This window comes from Oncorhynchus tshawytscha, linkage group LG34 (genome assembly GCF_018296145.1).
Source record: "Oncorhynchus tshawytscha isolate Ot180627B linkage group LG34, Otsh_v2.0, whole genome shotgun sequence".
Taxonomy (NCBI): Eukaryota; Metazoa; Chordata; class Actinopteri; order Salmoniformes; family Salmonidae; genus Oncorhynchus; species Oncorhynchus tshawytscha.
This window is the reverse complement of record NC_056462.1, coordinates 13,594,400-13,619,206: the sequence shown is the minus strand read 5'-3', so window position 1 is coordinate 13,619,206 and position 24,807 is coordinate 13,594,400. Positions and strand designations below refer to the sequence as shown.

Below are 24,807 nucleotides of genomic sequence, written 5' to 3'. Positions count from 1 at the left end.
TTGATTTATTTAACCTTGGTCTATCGAGGTTATCGAATAAACTTCAAGTTGACCAAAGACAATATTCAGTTCACTGCGAGAACTATCTCATCTTATTTGATCTTCTTCCTTGTAAAATGAAGGTGAAATTATCACAGATATACAGGTACTATATTCATTTCTATGGACATAACCCTGTACCTTCCCCATTGTCCCTTCAGGTGGTAAAGATCCTGGAGAAGCATGATCCTCTCCGCAGCAACACCAGCAGCAACATGGCTGCCCTTGGTGTCATCGGCCTCTCCAGCGGCGGCCCCATGCGTTTCGGCGGGCCCATCCCGGGGGACGAGGCCAGTGCGGTGCAGAACTACGTGGAACACATGCTGTTCCTGCTCATGGAGGAGGACGCCGGCCAGGCGGGAGCCATGGGACCCATCCTGGAGTTTGTGGTGATGGAGAACGTCATGGAGAGGCTCTTCCTGTGGAGCCTGAGACGACAGTTTACTGATGATATGAAACTGGAGCAACTCAAGGTAGGTGTAGAGGTTAGAGATGGAGGGTTGGGGGGGGTGAATCCCTGGTCTGACAGGGAAATCTGGCAGAGGGTGAGGAGGGTGTCTCGGGGGGCATTGGGATTAAGGAAAAAGACACATCTCAGTAACAACTGACAATAAAGTCATCTCCTTCTTCTAAGATGTACGAGATGATTGTGGGCCAGGCGCGGCAGCCCTTACTGCACCACAAACCTGTGTTACGACCCTTAATGATGCTCCTGTCGTCGTGCTCGGGGACAGCTGGCCCGGAGGTGGAGGCTGAGCTGGTGTCATTACTCAACCAACTGTGCTGTGTCCTGGCCAAGGACCAGTCTGTCCTGGAGCTCTTTTTCCATACCAGGTGAGCTTCTCGCCTTACAATGTAAAGCGCTTTGAGATACTGCAAAATCTCTCTAGAAATCTCATCATTATGGTGATTATTATTACAGTGAGGATCAGGGGGCGGCCAACTTCCTGATCTTCTCCCTGCTGATCCCCTTCATCCACCGGGAGGGCCTTGTGGGCCAGCAGGCCCGGGACGCCCTGCTCCTCATCATGTCACTGTCTGCAGAGAACCAGCGCGTGGCCCAGCACATCGCAGAGAACACCTACTTTTGTCCGGTGAGGAGAGGTGTCTGTCTTTATGATACTGTTGTCTTGCTCCTTTTGGTCTCTTTCACGTTCTGTCTGTGATTTGTGACTCTCGTTTTATGGCTCTGTATTTCTGTTTCTTAGGTCTCACTGTCCCTTTGCTCTTCTCTTGTTCTCTTTGTTTAGACTTTGTCCTCCCCCTCTCTCTCCTCTCTCTATCTCCTCTGTATACATGTCATATGGATGATTGTTCTGCCCTTGACTCAATGTCCTATTAACTCATTGTACCAACTACCAAACAAGTTAATATCCCTGACCTCTCTTTGTCCCCTGATAGGCGTGATATTCATAGCCCAAATATGCTTAGCCTACTGTATGCATAATGAAGCAGGTCGAGGGAGAGTGGCGCTGTTGTATGTTAAACGTGAGGTATTCATATGCTTTTGATAATGTAACAAGCAACACACCCATGTTATTAAAAGGCTAAACTCAGCCCAGCTGTAAAAATAATTTATACACATCTCAGACTGTATATTTAAAAAATGGATGAACACTTAAGTCCATGATGATTATAAATTATATTAATCGATTTGCACTAGACTGATGTAGTAACTTTGACCTGTGTTGTTGATTAGAATAATTATCAAACCATGCCACCATCTTGATGCATTAGCTCACCAGGGAAATCACTTGCTTTTGGATGGTAACTCTTTATTTATTTTACCTTTTTATTTAACTAGGCAAGTCAATTAAGAACAAATTCTTATTTCCAATGACGGCCTAGGAACAGTGGGTTAACTGCCTGTTCAGGGGCAGAACAACAGATTTGTACCTTCTCAGCTCGGGGATTTGAACTTGCAACCTTCCAGTTACTAGTCCAACGCTCTAACCACTGCTGCCCTAAATCACACAGCCATATGTCAATGCCCATTGTTATTGATGAAGCCGGGCAACAGGTAAATCACCTAGAGGTAAATCAGCGGGTAACCTAGTGGTTAGAGCGTTGGGCCAGTAACCAAAAGGTTGCTGGATCGAATCCCCGAGCTGACAAGGTAAAAATCTGTCGTTCTGCCTCTGAACAAGGCAGTTAACCCACTGTTCCCCGGTAGGCCGTCATTGTAAATAAGAATTTGTTCTTAACAGACTTGCCTAGTTAAATAAAGGTTTTAAAAAATCACCCAGAGATAAATCAACTAGAGGTCATTTTAGTAATGCTGCCTTTCTCCACTCGCTTTCAGCTTTGAAGGAGGGGGAAGGGGGATGAAGCTTCTTGTCCATTAAGCTCTCAAAGAAGCTGACCTATCACATGCATAGATTCACACACTAGTCATTTGGATGTGAGACCATGAAGAGAAGGGACTTGGTAGATTTATAACATACAGTACAGCTCAAAGCATGGAAGGGGAAAACATCATTTATATCTGCGCCATAAACACCACTAAGAGTGAAGCCAGAGTGAACACATAAATGCATAAAAGTTATTTGTGCCACACACTACCCCACTCATAATTAATGTTTGTTGCTCAATGCTCATATTTCTATCTATACTGTAAACCATTAGCTATAACTCTCTAAAGTGTAATCCTCAATGCACCAGTCTGCCCATCTGAATGTTTTTACAGTATCCCCCACAGAACACTTGTCCTGTTGCGACTAGTATCTTCACTATCAAACACTTCTGTTAAGCCGTTGTGGACTGACTATCTAGCTTGGCAGTGCTTAAACAGTGTCAACAGAATGGGTTTCAATCTCACCTGTACCGTGGAGAGACTGTACAGGCTGCATGGACGATAACCAGTTATGTAACAGTATTTGACGTAACTGCACAGCAGGAGTAGGTTACAATACCTCTTTGTCACAGGATTACCTGCCTAGCTTCCTACTGCCTGGATAAGCCAATGGAGAGACAGGGATATACCTGTACCAGGAAGTCAGAACAGAGGCCCATTCAGTTCCCTGGTTTAGAGGCATCGCTCTATCCTGCCAAGGCATTTGAGCCCTTTGTGCAAAGTCATGGACAGTTATCTTTCACATGCACAAAAGGAAACTCATGCAAAGATGAAAGGAAACACACAATAATATTAGATCCTAGTTATTCCCAGCAACATGGTCGCGTGATACCAGACCACAGTGTACAGTTTATATGGTGTAAGTAAGCAATAGCCTACTTGAAGGGGTTCCACTAAATGTGTCTCTCTCTCCTCTCTCCCCCTCCTCTAGGTGCTGGCCACGGGGCTGAGCGGTCTCTACTCGTCTCTGCCCACCAAGCTGGAGGTGCCCGGTGAGGAGTGGCACTGCCTCCACAGAGAGGACTGGCTACAGATGCCCACCCTGGTCCAGTTCCTCAACTCACTGGAGTTCTGCAATGCAGTCATTCAGGTGGCTCACCCCAGCATCAGGGACCAGCTGGTCAGCTACATCTACAATGGCTTTCTGGTGCCTGTGTTGGCACCAGCCCTCCACAAGGTCAGTATAAACACAGCATGGATCGCACAGTATTACGTCCACCATTCCAGATCAATGTCAGACCAGTCACTACTTCCAGGAAGATTGGATGGAAGGATGCAGTGTATTTGTATCCAGCCTACTGATGGTTGTGTGTTTCTCTCTAGCTGACCCTGGAGGAGGTGATGACTACCACGGCCTATCTGGACCTGTTCGTGCGGTCGGTGTCAGAGCCGATCCTGCTGCAGACCTTCCTCTCCTTCATCCTCCTCCACCGCCACGAGAACGTCCACATCCTGGACACGCTGGTCAGCCGCATTAACACACCCTTCCAGGTAACGTCCACATCCTGGACACTCTGGTCAGCCGCATCAACACACCCTTCCAGGTAATGTCCACATCCTGAACACTCTGGTCAGCCGCATCAACACACCCTTCCAGGTAACGTCCACATCCTGGACACTCTGGTTAGCCGCATCAACACACCCTTCCAGGTAACGTCCACATCCTGGACACTCTGGTCAGCCTCATCAACACACCCTTCCAGGTAATGTCCACATCCTGGACACGCTGGTCAGACGCATCAACACACCCTTCCAGGTAACGTCCACATCCTGGACACTCTGGTCAGCCGCATCAACACACCCTTCCAGGTAACGTCCACATCCTGGACACTCTGGTCAGCCTCATCAACACACCCTTCCAGGTAATGTCCACATCCTGAACACGCTGGTCAGACGCATCAACACACCCTTCCAGGTAACGTTCACATCCTGGACACTCTGGTCAGCCGCATCAACACACCCTTCCAGGTAACGTCCACATCCTGGACACTCTGGTCAGCCGCATCAACACACCCTTCCAGGTAACGTCCACATCCTGGACACTCTGGTCAGCCTCATCAACACACCCTTCCAGGTAATGTCCACATCCTGAACACGCTGGTCAGACGCATCAACACACCCTTCCAGGTAACGTCCACATCCTGGACACGCTGGTCAGCCGCATCAACACACCCTTCCAGGTAACGTCCACATCCTGGACACTCTGGTCAGCCGCATCGACACACCAGGTACGGGAGAGAGTCTGCAGGCTGAAGCACCTGCTCAGCACATATGTCAACATCCCTTTTCAGATCCGGGAGCCTTCGTGCTAGCACTCACAAATACACACAACCGCACACAGTTGCAAAACATATTGATTACTGTGCATATTTCAACCTAGAGTCTCCTAATAACACAGTAAATAGCCAGGCCTCCTCAACCTGACATAAATTAGATCCTTCAGAAAGTTGTCTGTGAATCTTGCTGCTATGCTGTGTGAGTCATGTTTAAAATAACTGAGACTTGTTTTGGAGATAAATAGTTTCCCCAGAGGCCGTTTCCTAATAATTTAAACAAATATTTAAAATGTCAGTATCAAAGACAGCAGATTATTGCCATGCAATGCGCAATAACTATCTAATTAGTTGTTGGACTGATGATACAAGGCAAGTAAATATTAGGAAATGTAATGTATAGTTCAAACAGGGGGAATTGCTGGAAAGGCTTCATTCATTAACATCAAACAGAGGCTTGTCAATTGAAACGTTCAAGTGCTCTCTTCACAGGACTACTCAACTGTGAAAAATGCTCCTGGGCTGATTTGTACTCTACAGGGTAGAAAACAACACTTCTGATACCTGCAGCCCATTTGACATTGATGGTTTTGAAAAGGACAACACAGAGTTACGCATGGAATAAACAAATGTACAGTCAATAACACAATAGAAAAAATATATATACACTGTGTGCAAATGGCGTAAGGAGGTATGGCAATAAATAGGCCATAGTAGCAAAGTAATTACAATTTAGACAAATTAACACTGGAGTGATAGATGTGCAGATGAGGGTATGCAAGTAGAAATGCTGGTGTGGAAAAGAGTAAAAAAGTAAAAAACAATATGGGGATGAGGTAGGTAGATTGGATGGGCTATTTACATATGGGCTGTGTACAGCTGCAGTGATCGGTAAGCTGCTCTGACAGCTGATGCTTAAAGTTAGTGAGGGAGATATAAGTCTCCAGCTTCAGTGATTTTTGCAATTTGTTCCAGTCATTGGCAGCAGAGAACTGGAAGGAAAGGCGGCCAAAGGGGGTGTTGGCTTTGGGGATGACCAGTGAGATATACCTGCTGGAGTGCGTGCTACGGGTAGGTGTTGTTATGGTGACCAGTGAGCAGAGATAAAGTGGAGCTTTAGACTTATAGAGGACCTGGAGCCAGTGGGTCTGGCGACGAATATGTAGCGAGGGCCAGCCGATGAGAGCATACAGGTCGCAGTGGTGGGTGGTATATGGGGCTTTGGTGACAAAACGGATGGCACTGTGATAGACTGCATCCAGTTTGCTGAGTAGAATGTTGGAGGCTATTTTGTAAATGACATAGCCAAAGTCGAGGATCGGTAGGATAGTCAGTTTTTCGAGGGTATGTTTGGCAGCATGAGTGAAGGAGGCTTTGTTGCGAAATAGGAAGCCGATTCTAGATTTGATATTGGATTGGAGATGTTTAATATGAGTCTGGAAGGAGAGTTTACAGTCTAACCAGACACCTAGGTATTTTTAGTTGTCCACATATTCTAAGTCAGAACTGTCCAGAGTAGTGAAGCTAGTCGGGCAGGCGGGCAGCAATCGGTTGAAAAGCATGCATTTAGTCTTACTAGCGTTTAAGAGCAGTTGGAGGCCACGGAAGGAGTGTTGTATGGCATTGAAGCTCGTTTGGAGGTTTGTTAACACAGTGTCCAATGAATGGCCAGATGTATACAGAGTGGTGTTGTCTGCGTAGAGGTGGATCAGGGAATCACCCGCAGCAAGAGCGACATCGTTGATATATACAGAGAAAAGAGTCGGCCCGAGAATTGAACCTTGTGGTACCCCCATAGAGACTGCCAGAGGTCCGGACAACAGGCCCTCTGATTTGACACACTGAACTTTATCTGAGAAGAAGTTGGTGAACCTGGCGAGGCAGTCATTTGAGAGGCCAAGGCTATTGAGTCTGCTGATAAGAATGCGGTGATTGACAGAGTCGAAAGCGTTGGCCAGGTCGACGCCCCATTCCAAACCCTCAAATGGACAGACATTTCCTTACTCTTATCATTATTCATCTGTCAGCAACTCCGACAGATAGGCATACACCTGTTTCCACACAATCCAACCTAATCAAGACATACACCATGCCTAAAATATAACACATTAAGGACATAGGGGCAGTATTAGCTGGTTACATGCCAACTAAGTGAAGTTGCATCAGGGATACTTACTAAGCAAGTATCATCAAAAGCTGTGACTTCAGGCTGTCCATGGTCACTCTGCAATATTTAAACAGGTATGGTGCCACGTGCCACAGGCAGCCATTTTGAAATTCAGCCTTGGTAATCTCTTACTTGTTAATCCAGCCTTGTGATATATTCCGGTCCTCTGAGGCCTTTGTTTCATCTTGTGATGCTTATCTTCTTGGTGTTTTCCAGCTGGGTACTGTGTCTCTGGCGCTGTTCCAGACTCTCATTGGACTGTACTGTGAGGATGTGATGCTGCAGCTCATCTTGAGGTGAGTGGGTGGGGCCTGTTCCATGTTCTATGTTCATGATGATATTATATGGAACATTTGGGGTGTCGGATGTCTTTCTTTCCATACCTAGTTTTTTAAAATGTTCTCCCCAATTTCGTGGTATCCAATTGTTAGTAATTACTATCTTGTCTCATCGCTACAACTCCCGTACGAGCTCGGGAGAGACGAAGGTCGAAAGCCATGCGTCCTCCGAAACACAACCCAACCAAGCCACACTGCTTCTTAACACAGCACGCATCCAACCCGGAAGCCAGCCGCACCAATGTGTCGGAGGAAACACCATGCACCTGGCGACCTTGGTTAGCGTGCACTGCGCCCGGCCCACCACAGGAGTCGCTGGTGTGCAATGAGACAAGGATATCCCTACCGGCCAAACCCTCCCTAACCCGGACGACGCTAGGCCAATTGTGCGTCGCCCCATGGACCTCCCGGTCGCGGCCGGCTGCGACAGAGCCTGGGCACAAACCCAGAGTCTCTGGTGGCTCAGCTAGCGCTGCGATGCAGTGCCCTAGACCACTGCGCCACCCGGGAGGCCCTGTATACCTAGTTGATGTGTACACACACTTACAAATTCAGTTTCCCAGAGCTGATTGGTTTACGATGTGATGAGACCTTACTCCGCTTTTACTCCTTAACACCCAAACACCGACCTATCTGCATTTCTTGGTACAACCATAACCCCCCGTCCTCCTCCTAACCCAAGTCTCAGTTCCCCCTGCTGGGGCTCCCTAACAGGATCTACCCCCCCTCCTCTGGTTCTCCAGGTACCTGATCCCCTGTAATCACATGATGCTGAGCCAGAGACGTGTGGTGAAGGAGAGAGACTTCTACTCTGTGTCGGCCGCTAAGATCCTGGCGCTCACACCCTCCTGCTGCTCCCCCGAACACAGCCCCCCACCCCTCAGACAGCTGGACTCCATCCTCTGGTCAAAGGGCACAGACAACAGTCCTAACACTGGCACCATGGGTAAGATAGGTTCACTGGAGATTTCTAGCTGGTTCTGTACTTTAAATATGCCTATCACTAGGACAAGACAGTGTAACGTGCCACATGCAGAAGTAAAGTGGAATTAACCCCCTATTTAACCAGTTGCTTTCTATTTGAAGGTGATCTTTTGAATGCCTCAATGATTCTCAGAGAATAAACTGTTACTTCTGAAGGATTTTAACAATGGGTTTCATTATTATAGGTCGAGAGACAGACAATCTAGTTGCCTTTGTATCAAGTGGCCTGAATATTTGTGTTTGGGATTTTAGGCCATGTGCTGCAGCTTAGTCTGAGTAGACGAAACGAATTAAGATCACATTTGATCCTAATCTGATTCACATTTCCCTCTCTTCTGTATTCACAATCGCAACTTCAATGAGCTCTACGCTAAGCCAAAATCTCCAACACACAAAAAGTTCCTTCACTGAGTTGCGACTAGTCATAACATTGTTGGTGGCGAGCGCTTTGACCTAATTTGTGGAGGTGGTATTTACCTAAAACCAACAAAACACAAACCACACAGCCAAAATGTTTGAACTGTCTAGATATCCATGATACAGCCCATCACCTTGGAAAGTTAACATTATATATATATATATATATATATATACACACACTGCTCAAAAAAATAAAGGGAACACTTAAACTAGCAATCCCGGATCCGGGAGCGTAATCATAGCCTCAAACGAATTAGCATAACGAAGCGGACATAAATACCCCTAGAAAATTTTCCTATTCATGAAAATCACAAATGAAATATATTGAGACACAGCTTAGCCTTTTGTTAATCACACTGTCATCTCAGATTTTCAAAATATGCTTTACAAGCCAACGCTAGACAAGCATTTGTGTAAGTTTATCATGGCATAATGCTATGCTAGGCTCTGCTGGCAGCAGGCAACATTTTCACGAAAATAAGAAAAGCAATCAAATTAAATAATTTACCTTTGAAGAACTTCGGGTGTTTTCACTCAGGAGACTCTCAGTTAGAGAGCAAATGTTCCTTTTTTCCAAAAATATTATTTTTGTAGGCGAAATAGCTCCCGTTTGTTCATCATGCTTGGCTGAGAAATCATCTGGAAAATGCTATCACTACAACGCCAAACTTTTTTCCAAATTAGCTTTATAATATCGACAGATATTAAACATGGCAAACGTTGTTTAGAATCAATCCCCAATGTGTTTTTAACACATCTATTCGATAATATATCCGGCGAGGCAATTGGTTTCTCATAAGAAGCGATTGGAAAAATGGCTACCTCAGTATTTTACGCAAGATTTTCTGCGGGAGACATCATGTGACCACTTGCTAAATGTGGTCCCTTACGGCTATTCTTCAACAGAAATGCGTAAAAAGACGTCACAATGCTGTAGACACCTTGCGGAATACGTAGAAAACGTAAGCTCATTCGTAGCTCATTCACAGCCATATAAGGAGTCATTGGCATGAGGTGGTTTCAAAAAATGCGGCACTTCCTGATTGGATTTTTATCTGGGTTTCGCCTGTAACATCAGTTCTGTTGCACTCACAGACAATATCTTGGCAGTTTTGGAAACGTCAGAGTGTTTTCTATCCAAAGCTGTCAATTATATGCATAGTCGAGCATCTTTTCATGACAAAATATCTTGTTTAAAACGGGAACATTTTTTATCCAAAAATTAAAATACTGCCCCCTAGTCGTAAAAGGTTAAACAACACAATGTAACTCCAAGTCAATCACACTTCTGTGAAATCAAACTGTCCACTTGATTGACAATAAATTTCACATGCTGTTGTGCAAATGGAATAGACAACAGGTGGAAATTATAGGCAATTAGCAAGACACCCCCAATAAAGGAGTGGTTCTGCAGGTGGTGACCAGAGACCACTTCTCAGTTCCTATGCTTCCTGGCTGATGTTTTTGTCACTTTTGAATGCTGGCGGTGCTTTCACTCTAGTGGTAGCATGAGACGGAGTCTACAACCCACACAAGTGGCTCAGGTAGTGCAGCTCATCTAGGATGGCACATCAATGCGAGCCTTGGCAAGAAGGTTTGCTGTGTCTGTCAGCGTAGTGTCCAGAGCATGGAGGCGCTACAATGAGACAGACCAGTACATCAGGAGACGTGGACGAAGCCGTAGGAGGGCAACAACCCAGCAGCAGGACCGCTACCTCTGCCTTTTTGCAAGGAGGAGCAGGAGGAGCACTTTCAGTGCCCTGCAAAATGACCTCCAGCAGGCCACAAATGTGCATGTGTCTGCTCAAACGGTCAGAAACAGACTCCATGAGGGTGGTATGAGGGCCCGACGTCCACAGGTGGGGGTTGTGCTTACAGCCCAACACCGTGCAGGACGTTTGGCATTTGCCAGAGAACACCAAGATTGGCAAATTCGCCACTGGCGCCCTGTGCTCTTCACAGATGAAAGCAGGTTCACACTGAGCACATGTGACAGACGTGACAGTCTGGAGATGCCGTGGAGAACGTTCTGCTGCCTGCAACATCCTCCAGCATGACCGGTTTGGCGGTGGGTCAGTCATAGTGTGGGGTGGCATTTCTTTGGGGGGCCGCACAGCCCTCCATGTGCTCGCCAGAGGTAGCCTGACTGCCATTAGGTACCGAGATGAGATCCTCAGACCCCTTGTGAGACCATATGCTGGTGCGGTTGGCCCTGGGTTCCTCCTAATGCAAGACAATGCTAGACCTCATGTGGCTGGAGTGTGTCAGCAGTTCCTGCAAGAGGAAGGCATTGATGCTATGGACTGGCCTGCCCGTTCCCCAGACCTGAATCCAATTGAGCACATCTGGGACATCACGTCTTTAGTCCAGGTCTGGGAGGAGATCCCTCAGGAGACCATCCGCCACCTCATCAGGAGCATGCCCAGGCGTTGTAGGGAGGTCATACAGGCACGTGGAGGCCACACACACTACTGAGCCTCATTTTGACTTGTTTTAAGGACATTACATCAAAGTTGGATCAGCCTGTAGTGTCGTTTCCACTTTAATTTTGAGTGTGACTCCAAATCCAGACCTCCATGGGTTGATACATTTGATTTGCATTGATCATTTTTGTGTGATTTTGTTGTCAGCACATTCAATGATGTAAAGAAAAAAGTATTTAACAAGAATATTTCATTCATTCAGATCTAGGATGTGTTATTTTAGTGTAACCTTTATTTTTTTGAGCAGTGTATATAGTACAACAGGGGTTGGCAACAGGCGCCCTGTGTGCCAAACTGGCCCCGCAAGTGATTTTATTTGGCTCCCCAAGAAGTCTGTAAAATCACCAGGAATTCAGAAAATAAATGATTTAATCTAGGAAATCTTTTACGAAGTATTCCCACAAATAAAATAATAGATACGATCTCTGTTTGCGCTTAGTTGTGGTCAATTTGCAGTGTACAAATTATTACAATTATTTTTCGCCCATTTGCTCGGACAAACATGGTCCGTCCCGTGGCTGAATGTTCTATTGATATTCCTATCCCCTTAGTAGAACATGTTATATTGATCATGCATTATTCCTATCCCCGTAGTAGAACGTGTTCTATTGATAATGCATTATTCCTATCCCCGTAGTAGAACATGTTCTATTGATAATGCATTATTCCTATCCCCGTAGTAGAACGTGTTCTATTGATAATGCATTATTCCTATCCCCGTAGTAGAACGTGTTCTATTGATAATGCATTATTCCTATCCCCGTAGTAGAACGTGTTCTATTGATAATGCATTATTCCTATCCCCGTAGTAGAACGTGTTCTATTGATAATGCATTATTCCTATCCCCGTAGTAGAACGTGTTCTATTGATAATGCATTATTCCTATCCCCGTAGTAGAACGTGTTCTATTGATAATGCATTATTCCTATCCATTTACTATTCCTTATTAAGAGTCATTCAAACATCCATCAGTTATGGTTCTGTATGATTTTTACATGAAGTCTCATGTTGTCAGATTAATAACATAAGAGGCCTTATTAGAAAGTGTTTTTATCAACTCATTAAATCTCAATTAAATCAGTTTAGCCTCCTGTGGTTAATTGTCAACGTCATTAGTTCTGCTGTGCGTGAATTCAGCACGCATGCAGCGCAGTGTGTCAGCCAGGATTAGTTATATTATTCATCGCACTGACTTGTTCTGTTTCCTGTCTGCCTGTCTCTCTCTGTCTCTGTCTCTGTCTCTCTCTCTCTCTCTCTCTCTCTCTCTCTCTCTCTCTCTCTCTCTCTTTGTCTGTCTCTGTCTCTGTCTGTCTCTCTGTCTGTGTCTGTCTCTCTGTGTGTCCTCTGTCTATCACTGTTAGATCCATTACTGACTTGTAGTGCTCCCTGTCTTTCTGTCTGTTTTTCAGAGACCGAGGAGTCCTTTTTGGAGGAGGATGGCTCGGGCTACTCCTGCGTCATCGGCTCTGAGATCTACCTGGACGTCAACTACCTGCACTACCTTTACAACGCCCGCCTGGGCATCAGCAGCTGCACCAGGGCCTGCCAGGTGTGGTCAGCCCCCTACGATGGAGAGGACCCCCCTCCAGAGGAGTACCAACCCAGTGCCCTGGAGGAGGCTGGGGCCAGGGGACGCCAAGCCCAGACGGTCAACCCCAAGAGGTCACATCCACATCCACGGCCTCGTCCCCCCTGCCCGCCCCAGACCACAGACCCAGCCCCTACTAATCAACTAGAGCTGGAGTGGGACGATAGTTATGATGCCGGTCCGGTGGTGCCCCCCGAGGCTGCTACTGCTGAGAGTAGTAGACCTCCACAGCCACCTGCAGCCGAGCCGCCCAAACACATCCAGGAGATGAGGAGGACTGCCATCATGCTGGTTAAGGGTTCCTACATTGAGGAGTCCGACTTCCAGGATGATGTCATGGTCTACGACCTTGTGGCAAAGAAGGACGCCCGCGATACTGTGGATCGCCGCAGACCCAGCAGGGAGACACTACCGGAATCTGACATGGACTCAGAATTTAACCTTGAGGAGGACCATTTCAAAGTATCCAGTCTACAGGAGAAGGATGAGGTCCCCCTCAGCAATGGCCTGAGTCTTCCACCCCATCCCACCAACATGGAGGTCAACAGCTCGGAGGTCACAAAGGGGTCAAAGGAGGTCAAAGCTCATGTTGCGGACCACAACTCCAACCTCCAGAGCCCCTTGGCTACTGAGGTGGGGGACGACCTCATGGATCAGTACGAGGAGCTGATTCGTACGCTGGGCAGCGACGAGGCTGGGACTGGGGGGAGCAGCCATGTGAAAACGGTGGACAAAGAGTTCCGGAATCCTGTTGTCACCCCCATGGAGGAGGACGAGGTGGACTTCAGCTCCTTCTCTGTGGATACGCCTGAGCTGGAGAAGCAGCACTCATCCCTGTTTGGGACCAAGCTCCGCAGTGGGAGCACTAGGAGTCATTCTGTGCCTTTTACAGGTAAGATAAAACAACACACTCAGAAATAAAATATATCTTCACCAGGTTTGAAGGTCAGCTCTCTAACACGTGTCAAGAATTTGCTGAAGAATCACAATGTGGTTATCTTACAATGCATTTGACTCATAGCGAGAGAGAGAGAGAGAGGCTTTACTCAGACTGTCAAACCTGGTTAAATAACCAGCCTTAAAGTAAGACAGATAAAACTTCAGACTGAGTAAAGTCTCTCTCTCTCTCTTCCTGTGTAGATTGAAGTATTATCTGCCTTACTTTAAGGCTTGTTCTTGATCTTTAACCAGGTTTGACAATCTGAGTGAAGACTCTCTTTCTCTCTTCCTGTAGGGCCATTTGTCAGTGTGCTGTTGTCACGTCTGGAGAACATGCTGGATAACTCTCTCCATGTCAACCTCCTGCTGACTGGTATACTGGCCCAGCTGGCTGCCTACCCCCAGCCCCTGCTGCAATCCTTCCTCCTCAACACCAACATGGTGTTCCAGCCCAGCGTGCGCTCACTCTATCAGGTACAGATAGTGTGTGTGTGTGCGTGACTGTGAGTGTGACTGTCACCAGCCCAGTGTCCACTCCCGCTCCTAGATTCCATTAATTCTGTCAGTCTTTCTGTCTATCTATCTCTGACTGTTTTGACTTTCAGTCTATCTGTATCCTTTGTTCTCTCTCATTGACTTTGAGGCAGAGATGGACACAGTCCTACTGTTAAGATGCTCATCATAGACACTGCAATGCACGCCTACTCAAGAGAGACAACTCTCTTAGTAAACATTTCACTCTGCTCCATTTAGTAAGCATTAGAGGTGTAAAAACGTTCCCCCAAAAAACTGTTTGCTTTTCACTCTCACCGCTCTAAGCTGTTTAAACCTCTGGAGACTCATGAAACAACCAGAAAACCTGTTAGAAGTTAGAGAGGAGGGATCCGTTATGAATAGTATTAATTAGAGAGGAGATTATGAATACTATGTTGTGTCCCAAATGGAACCTTATTCCCAATATAGTGCACTACTTTTAACCAGAGCCTTATGGACCTGGGGTAAAAGTAGTGCACTATATAGGGGATAGGGTGCCATTTAGGACACAGACTATGAGTTGGCGTACACTTTACGTGGCAATGAAAACAGAGTTCAAAATGGCTGTGAAACAAGTCTAGTGAGACTTTAACACAGTGTTTTTCTCTCCTGTCGGCTGATTCATGCATAATTGAATAGAGCATGTGTAAACAAGTAAATCAAAATGGAATGGGGCCGTTTGAAAGCTCGCATTAAAGGGAATGTTTGGATGGGGATGAAAGGGGATGGCGAGTTGTTGACGTACAAACACTGGGCACTTCATTTTCATTAGGGTCCAGATTAAAAGAGGTGGATTGTTTGTCATGGAGATGAATACGGTTTGGTTCTCTCATCATCAGCGTGTCTTGTCTTGTTTAATGTCCTTGTTTTGTCTGGTTTATGCCTCTGGTTTTGTTTTCAATCGTGTGATATGCTTTTATGCAAAAGCTACCCGTTTTACACCTGATAGTGTGTATAGCAATACTCTTGGCATCAAGTACGCAAAGCCTGTTGGCTTAATTCAGTCAAAACAAATGTACACTTTCTTTGATAAGCGCTGTGGAAATGCAACGATCGCATTCATTTTTCTCAATACAATGTTTTATGCGTACAAAAAAATGAAACAATTCAGCATGGTGATCTCATTGATCCACCATCTTGTTTCAAGGTAAGCTCGCGAGATCAGGATAGACGAACGAGACTACCTCATTGTAGCTTTGGCAGCTACAGTGCCTTCAGAAAGTATTCACACCCCTTGACTTTTTCCACATTCTGATGTGTTACAGCCTGAATTTAAAATGGATTTCATTTAGATTTTGTGTCACTGATCTACACAAAATACCCCATAATATCAAAGTGGAATTTTGTTAGTAGAATGTTTTTGAAATGTAATAAAAAATGAAATGCTGAAATGTATTGTCTAAGTATTCAACCCCTTTGTTATGGCAAACCTAAGTAAGTTCAGGAGTAAAAATGTGCTTAACAAATCACATAAATTGAATGGACTCATTCTGTGTTCAATAATAGTGGATAACAGGATTTCTAAATGACTACCCCAAACATACAATTATCTGTAAGGTCCCTCAATCAAGTAATACATTTCAAGCACAGATTCAAAGACCAGGGAGGTTTTTCAATGCCTCGCAAAGAAGGGCATTGATTGGTAGATAAAAAACTTAAAAAGCAAACGCTGAATATTCCTTTGAGCATGGTGACACCCAGTCATTACAAAGATACAGGTGTCCTTCCTAACTCATTTGCCGGAGAGGAAGGAAACTGCTTAGGGATTTCACCATGAGGCCAATGATGATTTTAAAACGGTTACAGAGTTTAATGGCTGTGTAATGAGAAAGCTGAGAATAGATCAACAACATTGTAGTTACTCCACCATACTAACCTAAATGAAAGAAGGAAGCCTGAACAGAATAAAAAATATTCCAAAACATGCATTCTGTTTGCAACAAGACACTTAAGTAATACTGCAAAGCATGAAGCAAAGAAAATAACTTTTTTTGCCCTGAATACAAAGCTTTGTTTGGGACAAATTCAACGCAACACATGACTGATTACCACTCTTCATATTTTCAAACATGGTGTTGGCTGCATCATGTTATGGGAATGCTTGTCATCGTCAAGGACTAAGGAGATTTTTAGGATAAAAATAAATGGAATACAGCTAAGCACAGGTAAAGTCCTAGAGGAAAACCTGATTCAGTCTTCTTTCCAACAGACACTGGAAGACTAATTCACCTTTCAGCAGGAAAATAGCCTAAAACACAAGGCCATATTTATACTGCCGTTGCTTACTAAATCAAATCAAATCAAATTTTATTTGTCACATACACATGGTTAGCAGATGTTAATGCGAGTGTAGCGAAATGCTTGTGCTTCTAGTTCCGACAATGCAGTAATAACGAGCAAGTAATCTAACTAACAATTCCAAAAAAAACTACTGTCATACACAGTGTAAGGGGATAAAGAATATGTACATAAGGATATATGAATGAGTGATGGTACAGAGCAGCATAGGCAAGATACAGTAGATGATATCGAGTACAGTATATACATATGAGATAAGTATGTAAACCAAGTGGCATAGTTAAAGTGGCTAGTGATACATGTATTACATAAGGATGCAGTCGATGATATAGAGTACAGTATCAACGTATGCATATGAGATGAACAATGTAGGGTAAGTAACATTATATAAGGTAGCATTGTTTAAAGTGGCTAGTGATATATTTACATCATTTCCCATCAATTCCCATGATTAAAGTGGCTGGAGTAGAGTCAGTGTCATTGACAGTGTGTTGGCAGTAGCCACTCAATGTTAGTGGTGGCTGTTTAACAGTCTGATGGCCTTGAGATAGAAGCTGTTTTTCAGTCTCTCGGTCCCAGCTTTGATGCACCTGTACTGACCTCGCCTTCTGGATGGCAGCGGGGTGAACAGGCAGTGGCTCGGGTGGTTGATGTCCTTGATGATCTTTATGGCCTTCCTGTAGCATCGGGTGGTGTAGGTGTCCTGGAGGGCAGGTAGTTTGCCCCCGGTGATGCGTTGTGCAGACCTCACTACCCTCTGGAGAGCCTTACGGTTGAGGGCGGTGCAGTTGACATACCAGGCGGTGATACAGCCCGCCAGGATGCTCTCGATTGTGCATCTGTAGAAGTTTGTGAGTGCTTTTGGTGACAAGCCGAATTTCTTCAGCCTCCTGAGGTTGAAGAGGCGCTGCTGCGCCTTCCTCACGATGCTGTCTGTGTGAGTGGACCAATTCAGTTTGTCTGTGATGTGTATGCCGAGGAACTTAAAACTTGCTACCCTCTCCACTACTGTTCCATCGATGTGGATGGGGGTGTTCCCTCTGCTGTTTCCTGAAGTCCACAATCATCTCCTTAGTTTTGTTGACGTTGAGTGTGAGGTTATTTTCCTGACACCTCACTCCGAGGGCCCTCACCTCCTCCCTGTAGGCCGTCTCGTCGTTGTTGGTAATCAAGCCTACCACTGTTGTGTCGTCCGCAAACTTGATGATTGAGTTGGAGGCGTGCATGGCCACGCAGTCGTGGGTGAACAGGGAGTACAGGAGAGGGCTCAGAACGCACCCTTGTGGGGCCCCAGTGTTGAGGATCAGCGGGGAGGAGATGTTGTTGCCTACCCTCACCACCTGGGGGCGGCCCGTCAGGAAGTCCAGTACCCAGTTGCACAGGGCGGGGTCGAGACCCAGGGTCTCGAGCTTGATGACGAGCTTGGAGGGTACTATGGTGTTGAATGCCGAGCTGTAGTCGATGAACAGCATTCTCACATAGGTATTCCTCTTGTCCAGATGGGTTAGGGCAGTGTGCAGTGTGGTTGAGATTGCATCGTCTGTGGACCTATTTGGGCGGTAAGCAAATTGGAGTGGGTCAAGGGTGTCAGGTAGGGTGGAGGTGATATGGTCCTTGACTAGTCTCTCAAAGCACTTCATGATGACGGATGTGAGTGCTACGGGGCGGTAGTCGTTTAGCTCAGTTACCTTAGCTTTCTTGGGAACAGGAACAATGGTGGCCCTCTTGAAGCATGTGGGAACAGCAGACTGGTATAGGGATTGATTGAATATGTCCGTAAACACACCGGCCAGCTGGGCTGCGCATGCTCTGAGGGCGCGGCTGGGGATGCCGTCTGGGCCTGCAGCCTTGCGAGGGTTAACACGTTTAAATGTCTTACTCACTTCGGCTGCAGTGAAGGAGAGACCGCATGTTTCCGTTGCAGGCCGTGTCAGTGGCACTGTATTGTCCTCAAAGCGGGCAAAAAAGTGATTTAGTCTGCCTGGGAGCAAGACATCCTGGTCCGTGACTGGGCTGGGTTTCTTCCTGTAGTCCGTGATTGACTGTAGACCCTGCCACATACCTCTTGTGTCTGAGCCATTGAATTGAGATTCTACTTTGTCTCTGTACTGGTGCTTAGCTTGTTTGATAGCCTTGCGGAGGGAATAGCTGCACTGTTTGTATTCAGTCATGTTACCAGACACCTTGCCCTGATTAAAAGCAGTGGTTCGTGCCTTCAGTTTCACACGAATGCTGCCATCAATCCACGGTTTCTGGTTAGGGAATGTTTTAATCGTTGCTATGGGAACGACATCTTCAACGCACGTTCTAATGAACTCGCACACCGAATCAGCGTATTCGTCAATATTGTTATCTGACGCAATACGAAACATCTCCCAGTCCACGTGATGGAAGCAGTCTTGGAGTGTGGAGTCAGCTTGGTCGGACCAGCGTTGGACAGACCTCAGCGTGGGAGCTTCTTGTTTTAGTTTCTGTCTGTAGGCAGGGATCAACAAAATGGAGTCGTGGTCAGCTTTTCCGAAAGGGGGGCGGGGCAGGGCCTTATATGCGTCGCGGAAGTTAGAGTAACAATGATCCAGGGTCTTTCCACCCCTGGTTGCGCAATCGATATGCTGATAAAATTTAGGGAGTCTTGTTTTCAGATTAGCCTTGTTAAAATCCCCAGCTACAATGAATGCAGCCTCCGGATAAATCGTTTCCAGTTTGCAGAGAGTTAAATAAAGTTTGTTCAGAGCCATCGATGTGTCTGCTTGGGGGGATATATACGGCTGTGATTATAATCGAAGAGAATTCTCTTGGTAGATAATGCGGTCTACATTTGATTGTGAGGAATTCTAAATCAGGTGAACAGAAGGATTTGAGTTCCTGTATGTTTCTTTCATCACACCATGTCACGTTGGCCATAAGACATACGCCCCCGCCCGTCTTCTTACCAGAAAGATGTTTGTTTCTGTCGGCGCGATGCGTGGAGAAACCCGCTGGCTGCACCGCTCGGATTGCGTCTCTCCAGTTAGCCATGTTTCCGTGAAGCAGAGAACGTTACAGTCTCTGATGTCCCTCTGGAATGCTACCCTTGCTCGGATTTCATCAACCTTGTTGTCAAGAGACTGGACATTGGCAAGAAGAATGCTAGGGAGTGGTGCACGATGTGCCCGTCTCCGGAGTCTGACCAGAAGACCGCTTCGTTTCCCTCTTTTTCTGAGTCGTTTTTTTTTTGGTCGCTGCATGTGATCCACTCGGTTACACTGGTTGTAAGGCAGAACACAGGATCCGCATCGCGAAAAACATATTCTTGGTCGTACTGATGGTGAGTTGATGCTGATCTTATATTCAGTAGTTCTTCTCGGCTGTATGTAAAGAAACCTAAGATGACCTGGGGTACTAGTGTAAGAAATAACACGTAAAAAAACAAAAAACTGCATAGTTTCCTAGGAACGCGAAGCGAGGCGGCCATCTCTGTCGGCGCCGGAAGTACACTACTTGAATGTTGAATGTTGAACATTGAATGTTCCTGAATGGCCGAGTTACAGTTTTAACTTAAATCGGTTTGAAAATCTATGGCTAAGACTTGAAAATGGCTTTCTAGCAATGATCAACAACCAACTTGACAGAGCTTGATTAATATCTTGAATAATAATGGGCAAATATTGTACAATTCAGCTATGCAAAGCTCTTAGAGATTCACCCAGAAAGACTCACAACTGTAATCACTGCCAAAGGTGATTCTAACACGTATTGTCTCAGTGGGTGAATAATTATCTAATCAAGATGTATTAGTGTTTTAATGTATAAATGTATAAATGTTTTAATAAATGTTCAAATTGTTCTTCCACTTTGACAGAGTATTTGGTGTAGATCGTTACAATTAAATCCATATTTAATCCCTCTTTGTAACACAACAAAAAAGTCAAGGGGTGTGAATACTTTCTGAAGGCACTGTATTTCCTGTCTGATGTTCTACTGATGTTACTATATATGTGTTTCCATATCAGGTACTAGCATCCCTTAAGAACCAGATAGAGCAGCAGGCCTCGACCAAGAAGGACTTCCCAGAGCTGATCACCTCCGCCCAGCACTGCCTCCTGGCCAGGGAGAGTTCACTCAAGGGTCAAGGTGAGACTTGATTGACTACAGTACCCATAATGCTCTGTCCTACATATCTGGTTCCATGTTAGTAAAGATGTTCTGAAGCTAACGCAATGGCTTCCCTGCCAGGATACATAGTGTTTATAACAACCGTATAACTGTGTACTGTTACTTACTGGTAGTATAAATGTTTTGTTTGAATAGACGTTGTTCAATGTTGAATTCTGAGCTTTATTGTGAGCTATCCTATGAGCATCATTAGAATGTAATTTAGGTCTGTTTTGTAGCCAATAGTCAGGTCATTGAGATTAGAATAGATACAGGCAAAGCTTCCAGAGATTTGAGGCAATATCCTAGATCATAAGACCAGTAATAAGCCTAGCAATAACGTTGTTTCTAATCACTGCAATGCAATGAAGCACCACTGAAAGATTAAAACTGTATCTGTGCTTAGTTTGTGTTGTTTGGTTCCTCCTCGAGAATATATTCAGCTTGGTCATGAAGCATTGCAGAAACAACTCAGGTCCTTCTGACGTTCTTCTTCTCATACTTCTCCAGTCTACTGCATTCCCACTGGTTTCTCCCCACCATTTTATATGCAAGCTTTCTCTCTGAGCAAGGAATGTATTGGTATGAGATTGCATGAGATTTAAAAAGAAAAATGAGACTGATATAAAAGGGAGAATTTCTTCTTTCAAGTGGACTAACATGAGCTTGCTACAATGTCCAACTGCAGTTAAATGCTACTATTACTAATGTTTTATTTTTCATTTCTATTTACTTACCCTCCACAGATACAAACAGCGGAGACAGCCGAGAATGTTCCCCCCTGGAGGCAGGAAGGATGATGAAGAGCTCTCCTCCTCCCCAGCCCAAGACCATTTCCCTGGCCAGGACCGAGGTCTTCGCTACCGTCCTCTTCACAGAGTTCCTCAAAGAACTGGCGGCCATTGCGCAGGAGCACTCAATACTATCGCACGTCCCTATGGAGGAGTAACGATATAATAACATTGTAATAATGTTATAATAACATTATTATTATTATTATGATGTTTTAATAATGTTATGGTAGCATTGTCTCACAGGGAAGGAGTGAGTGTCTGTCCCTGACCTGTTGTGTCCACTCGGGTCATTTTAAAAGTTTTAAAAAGACTCTTTGAAAGTTTTTCATGTTTTCCACTACTTGACGAAGAAGACTATACCTCTTGGATTGATTCACTCGTCTTTTATCTCTCTCCCTGAGGCAGTTTTTAAATTGGGTTATATATATATATATATATATATATATATATATATATATATATATATATATATATATATATATATATATATATATATATATATATATATATATTGAGGCTAATATATTTTTCCAAACCAATATATAAAAACGTCGGGCTCTGATATACAGTAACACATAACTTACAGGAATCTCTCACCCATTTGATGCATTTGCCATTGATACCCTCAGACAGACTCGTGTATATGGTTCTGCCCTCATAGAGTTGTATGCATAGGCCTATGTCACATCCAAGGAACAGGTCATGTGATTTATAATGACTGGAAAGTACTGACCTACTTCAAGCCTTTGGTGGAACCCCTGCACCAACCAATAAGAATGCTGAAATGGAAGCTTGGGGCGAATCGACCAAAGACTGAATAGAATGGAACAGGCTGAATGGAACAATGGGAAGTTAATGATACACAAAGGACACATAATCTATCCCTTTAGGCTTTTAGACTTACAATATTGCATTCATAAATGTCAATGTACTGCCCTGGTAGCAACAGCCTCTCCAGTGACCAGCTCTAGTTGTCTTGTAGTGATGGCCACCATACAATGGGGACTTATACGTGGCCTTACCGAAATCTCTTGTGGTGCTGTGTTGTCACCCTGGGGTTGCATGCTGTACTGGAAATAATCAGGAGCCTATTTTGTCAGGATCTCTCCCTGTGGAGTATTCATCACTAATCAAATGTTATTTGTCACATGCTTCGTAAACAACAGGTGTAGACTAGCAGTGAAGTGCTTACTTATGGGCCCTTCCCAACAAGGCAGAGAGAAAGAAAATAGAGAAATAGTGGAAAAGTAATAATAAATCCACAATGAGTAACGCACCCCTCTAATACACTTGAAGCACCCCTCTAAAGTACAGCACCCCTCTAAAGTACAGCACCCCTCTAAAGTACTGGTTAGCGCGTTGGTGTTAGAAGTGGGATGCTAGTGGGAGTCCCAATCATCTCATACTTACTTTATGAGTTGGTGTAGACCATGGCATTCTCTAATGCTATGTATCCGGTGATCGTTGTTATTCAAAACTCTTGACTGAAGAAGAGGTCTAGTAAGTTAGACTATCAGGCTCACTGTACAAAACAAGTTTGTGTGTCGCTAAATACCTTAAATCAAAAGACTTTCTTTGTTCAATAGACCTATTTCAATTATGTTATGTTTTCAATGCACATTAGATATTCAAGTTAGAAGTAGTTTTTATTTTATTTAGGGGTGTACTTAAGGACACTGGGTTCTTCTGACGTCAATTCTTAATGCTGCAGCTAACTCCATTTTCTCATGGTGCACCAGGTCCTGTCCACTGAATGCACTTTATTTATAATGATATCTCTCTAAAAGGAGCTTTCCATATCAGGGTGATGCACTCAATGTTTGCATCCAAAACAACATCTTATTTCCTATGTAGTGCACTACTTTTGAGCATATAAATCAAGAGTAGTGCACTATATGGGGTAATGGGTGCCGTTTGGGAAGCCCTCAATGTCTTAGCCTTATTTTAGTACTTTATGTATATAATTGGAAAAATAATCAAGGAAGCAGCACACTATGCAAATCATTATTGATATTTGAGGTATAAGAGTACTTTATTACGTTTTGTTTCCTGATGGGGTTGGTATTTAATACAGAATGTACTTAATGTCACAATAATGGAACTGTTTTGTAGAGAGAGGTTCTATTGCCATATTTTTTCACAGAAGTTGTAACTTGAGTTCTGTTTTCTCGTTGCTGTATAGGGAATGCATGTTTCTTGTATGTTTTTATGAGTCAAGTTGGGAAAATTGGAATACATCACTGTTGGTTGGTTCATTGATGATTTGGCACATTCATTTTAGCATTGAATGTTTAAGTTTGAATTCCAGACTAAGACATGGTCTACCATTAGCAACAAATAAATAGCCTTGATTTTAATTGATGTAATTTTATTTAAGGTTTTGATTTCAACCAAGGAGACATTTTGTTACAATGTCTGTCCCTATTAAATCGGTATGTTAGGGAAGAACTACCTAAAAATTGGTGCCTGAATTTTGAATGAATTTCCTCCTGTTGTTTAGTGTCTACTCTGGCCTAAGCATGGTCATGTTCAGTAGGCATAAAAGTGAGCTTATCCAATTAGAAATGCTCTTTTTTTGTTTTCTTTTGCAAAACTTTTTCCTATGATGCATCCTAATGAACATGACCCAGAGGATGAATGTGGATGCAGCTGCAAAGGCAAAAATATACCACTGTCTGCTCAAACTAGTCCACAAATTAGACCGATGGACAGTTTATGGAATGCATCATTTCTTGCCATTTCTAAATTTGGTGATGTACTCTATATTTTCTAGTAGTAGAATGTTGTGTGGAGCACATTTACTTCAACCAAATTTAGAGACACAGTTCTCTTCAGTTGCGTAGAGGTTTCATTCCAAAGATAAGTAGTCTAGTTTCTCCCTTTTCTACAACTATTAGCATCCATTTTAGATGCCAGCGATGACCTTGTCAGGTTACTCCAGTGTGTATTCTTCTGTCATTAAAGTCAGAGGTTCCAAGGAATTATTTGAATAAAGACATGTAATTGTATTCTTTATAATGTTTTTATTGAAGAACAGATATGTCGTGTTTTGACAGCTTCTCTACCCAAATGTATATTTTAGCTTCACCTCGGCAAATGCAAAACACAGGGAAAACAATTTTTTTCTTTCCGCTTCTTTCGCCCAGAAGTGGTTGTGTTTTCAATGGTTTGTTCAGTGGACTCCACTGGCCTCGTTTAGTAAACAATCCCCCCTCTATCCCTGTTCATACCTGGTTCTAACATGCAGCCTTTGTCCTGATCTATTCTGATTCTGGCCACATTTATGGACGATTAAAAAACGCATTGTGATCAGATCGAAGTCTACACAGACAAAATCAGGACGAATGTTAACAGCAGGTATAAACAGGGCTTCTGACAGCCATTCATCCAGTGACCCAGCTTCTGTTCAAAACTAGGTCTTCTTCACAGGCACTGAAACAGCAGCCGGCCACAAACCCTCTT

General features: G+C 44.4%; 1 protein-coding gene across 2 annotated transcripts in view; it reads left to right on the top strand.

The window, feature by feature from the left end:
* LOC112261301 (FHF complex subunit HOOK interacting protein 1A) overlaps positions 1-21,801 on the top strand; it is a 45,936-nt gene extending 24,135 nt beyond the window's left edge. For both annotated transcript variants that reach the window (XM_024436561.2, XM_024436560.2), the window contains 11 exons: positions 201-512; positions 674-873; positions 962-1,133; positions 3,324-3,569; positions 3,716-3,883; positions 7,049-7,128; positions 7,914-8,116; positions 12,468-13,538; positions 13,881-14,059; positions 20,410-20,530; positions 21,298-21,801. In XM_024436561.2, coding sequence (XP_024292329.1) covers positions 201-512; positions 674-873; positions 962-1,133; positions 3,324-3,569; positions 3,716-3,883; positions 7,049-7,128; positions 7,914-8,116; positions 12,468-13,538; positions 13,881-14,059; positions 20,410-20,530; positions 21,298-21,500 — 2,955 coding nt within the window. In that variant the 3' untranslated portion in view covers positions 21,501-21,801. The remainder of the gene's footprint in view (positions 1-200; positions 513-673; positions 874-961; positions 1,134-3,323; positions 3,570-3,715; positions 3,884-7,048; positions 7,129-7,913; positions 8,117-12,467; positions 13,539-13,880; positions 14,060-20,409; positions 20,531-21,297) is intronic.
* The last annotated feature ends 3,006 nt before the right edge of the window (positions 21,802-24,807 follow it).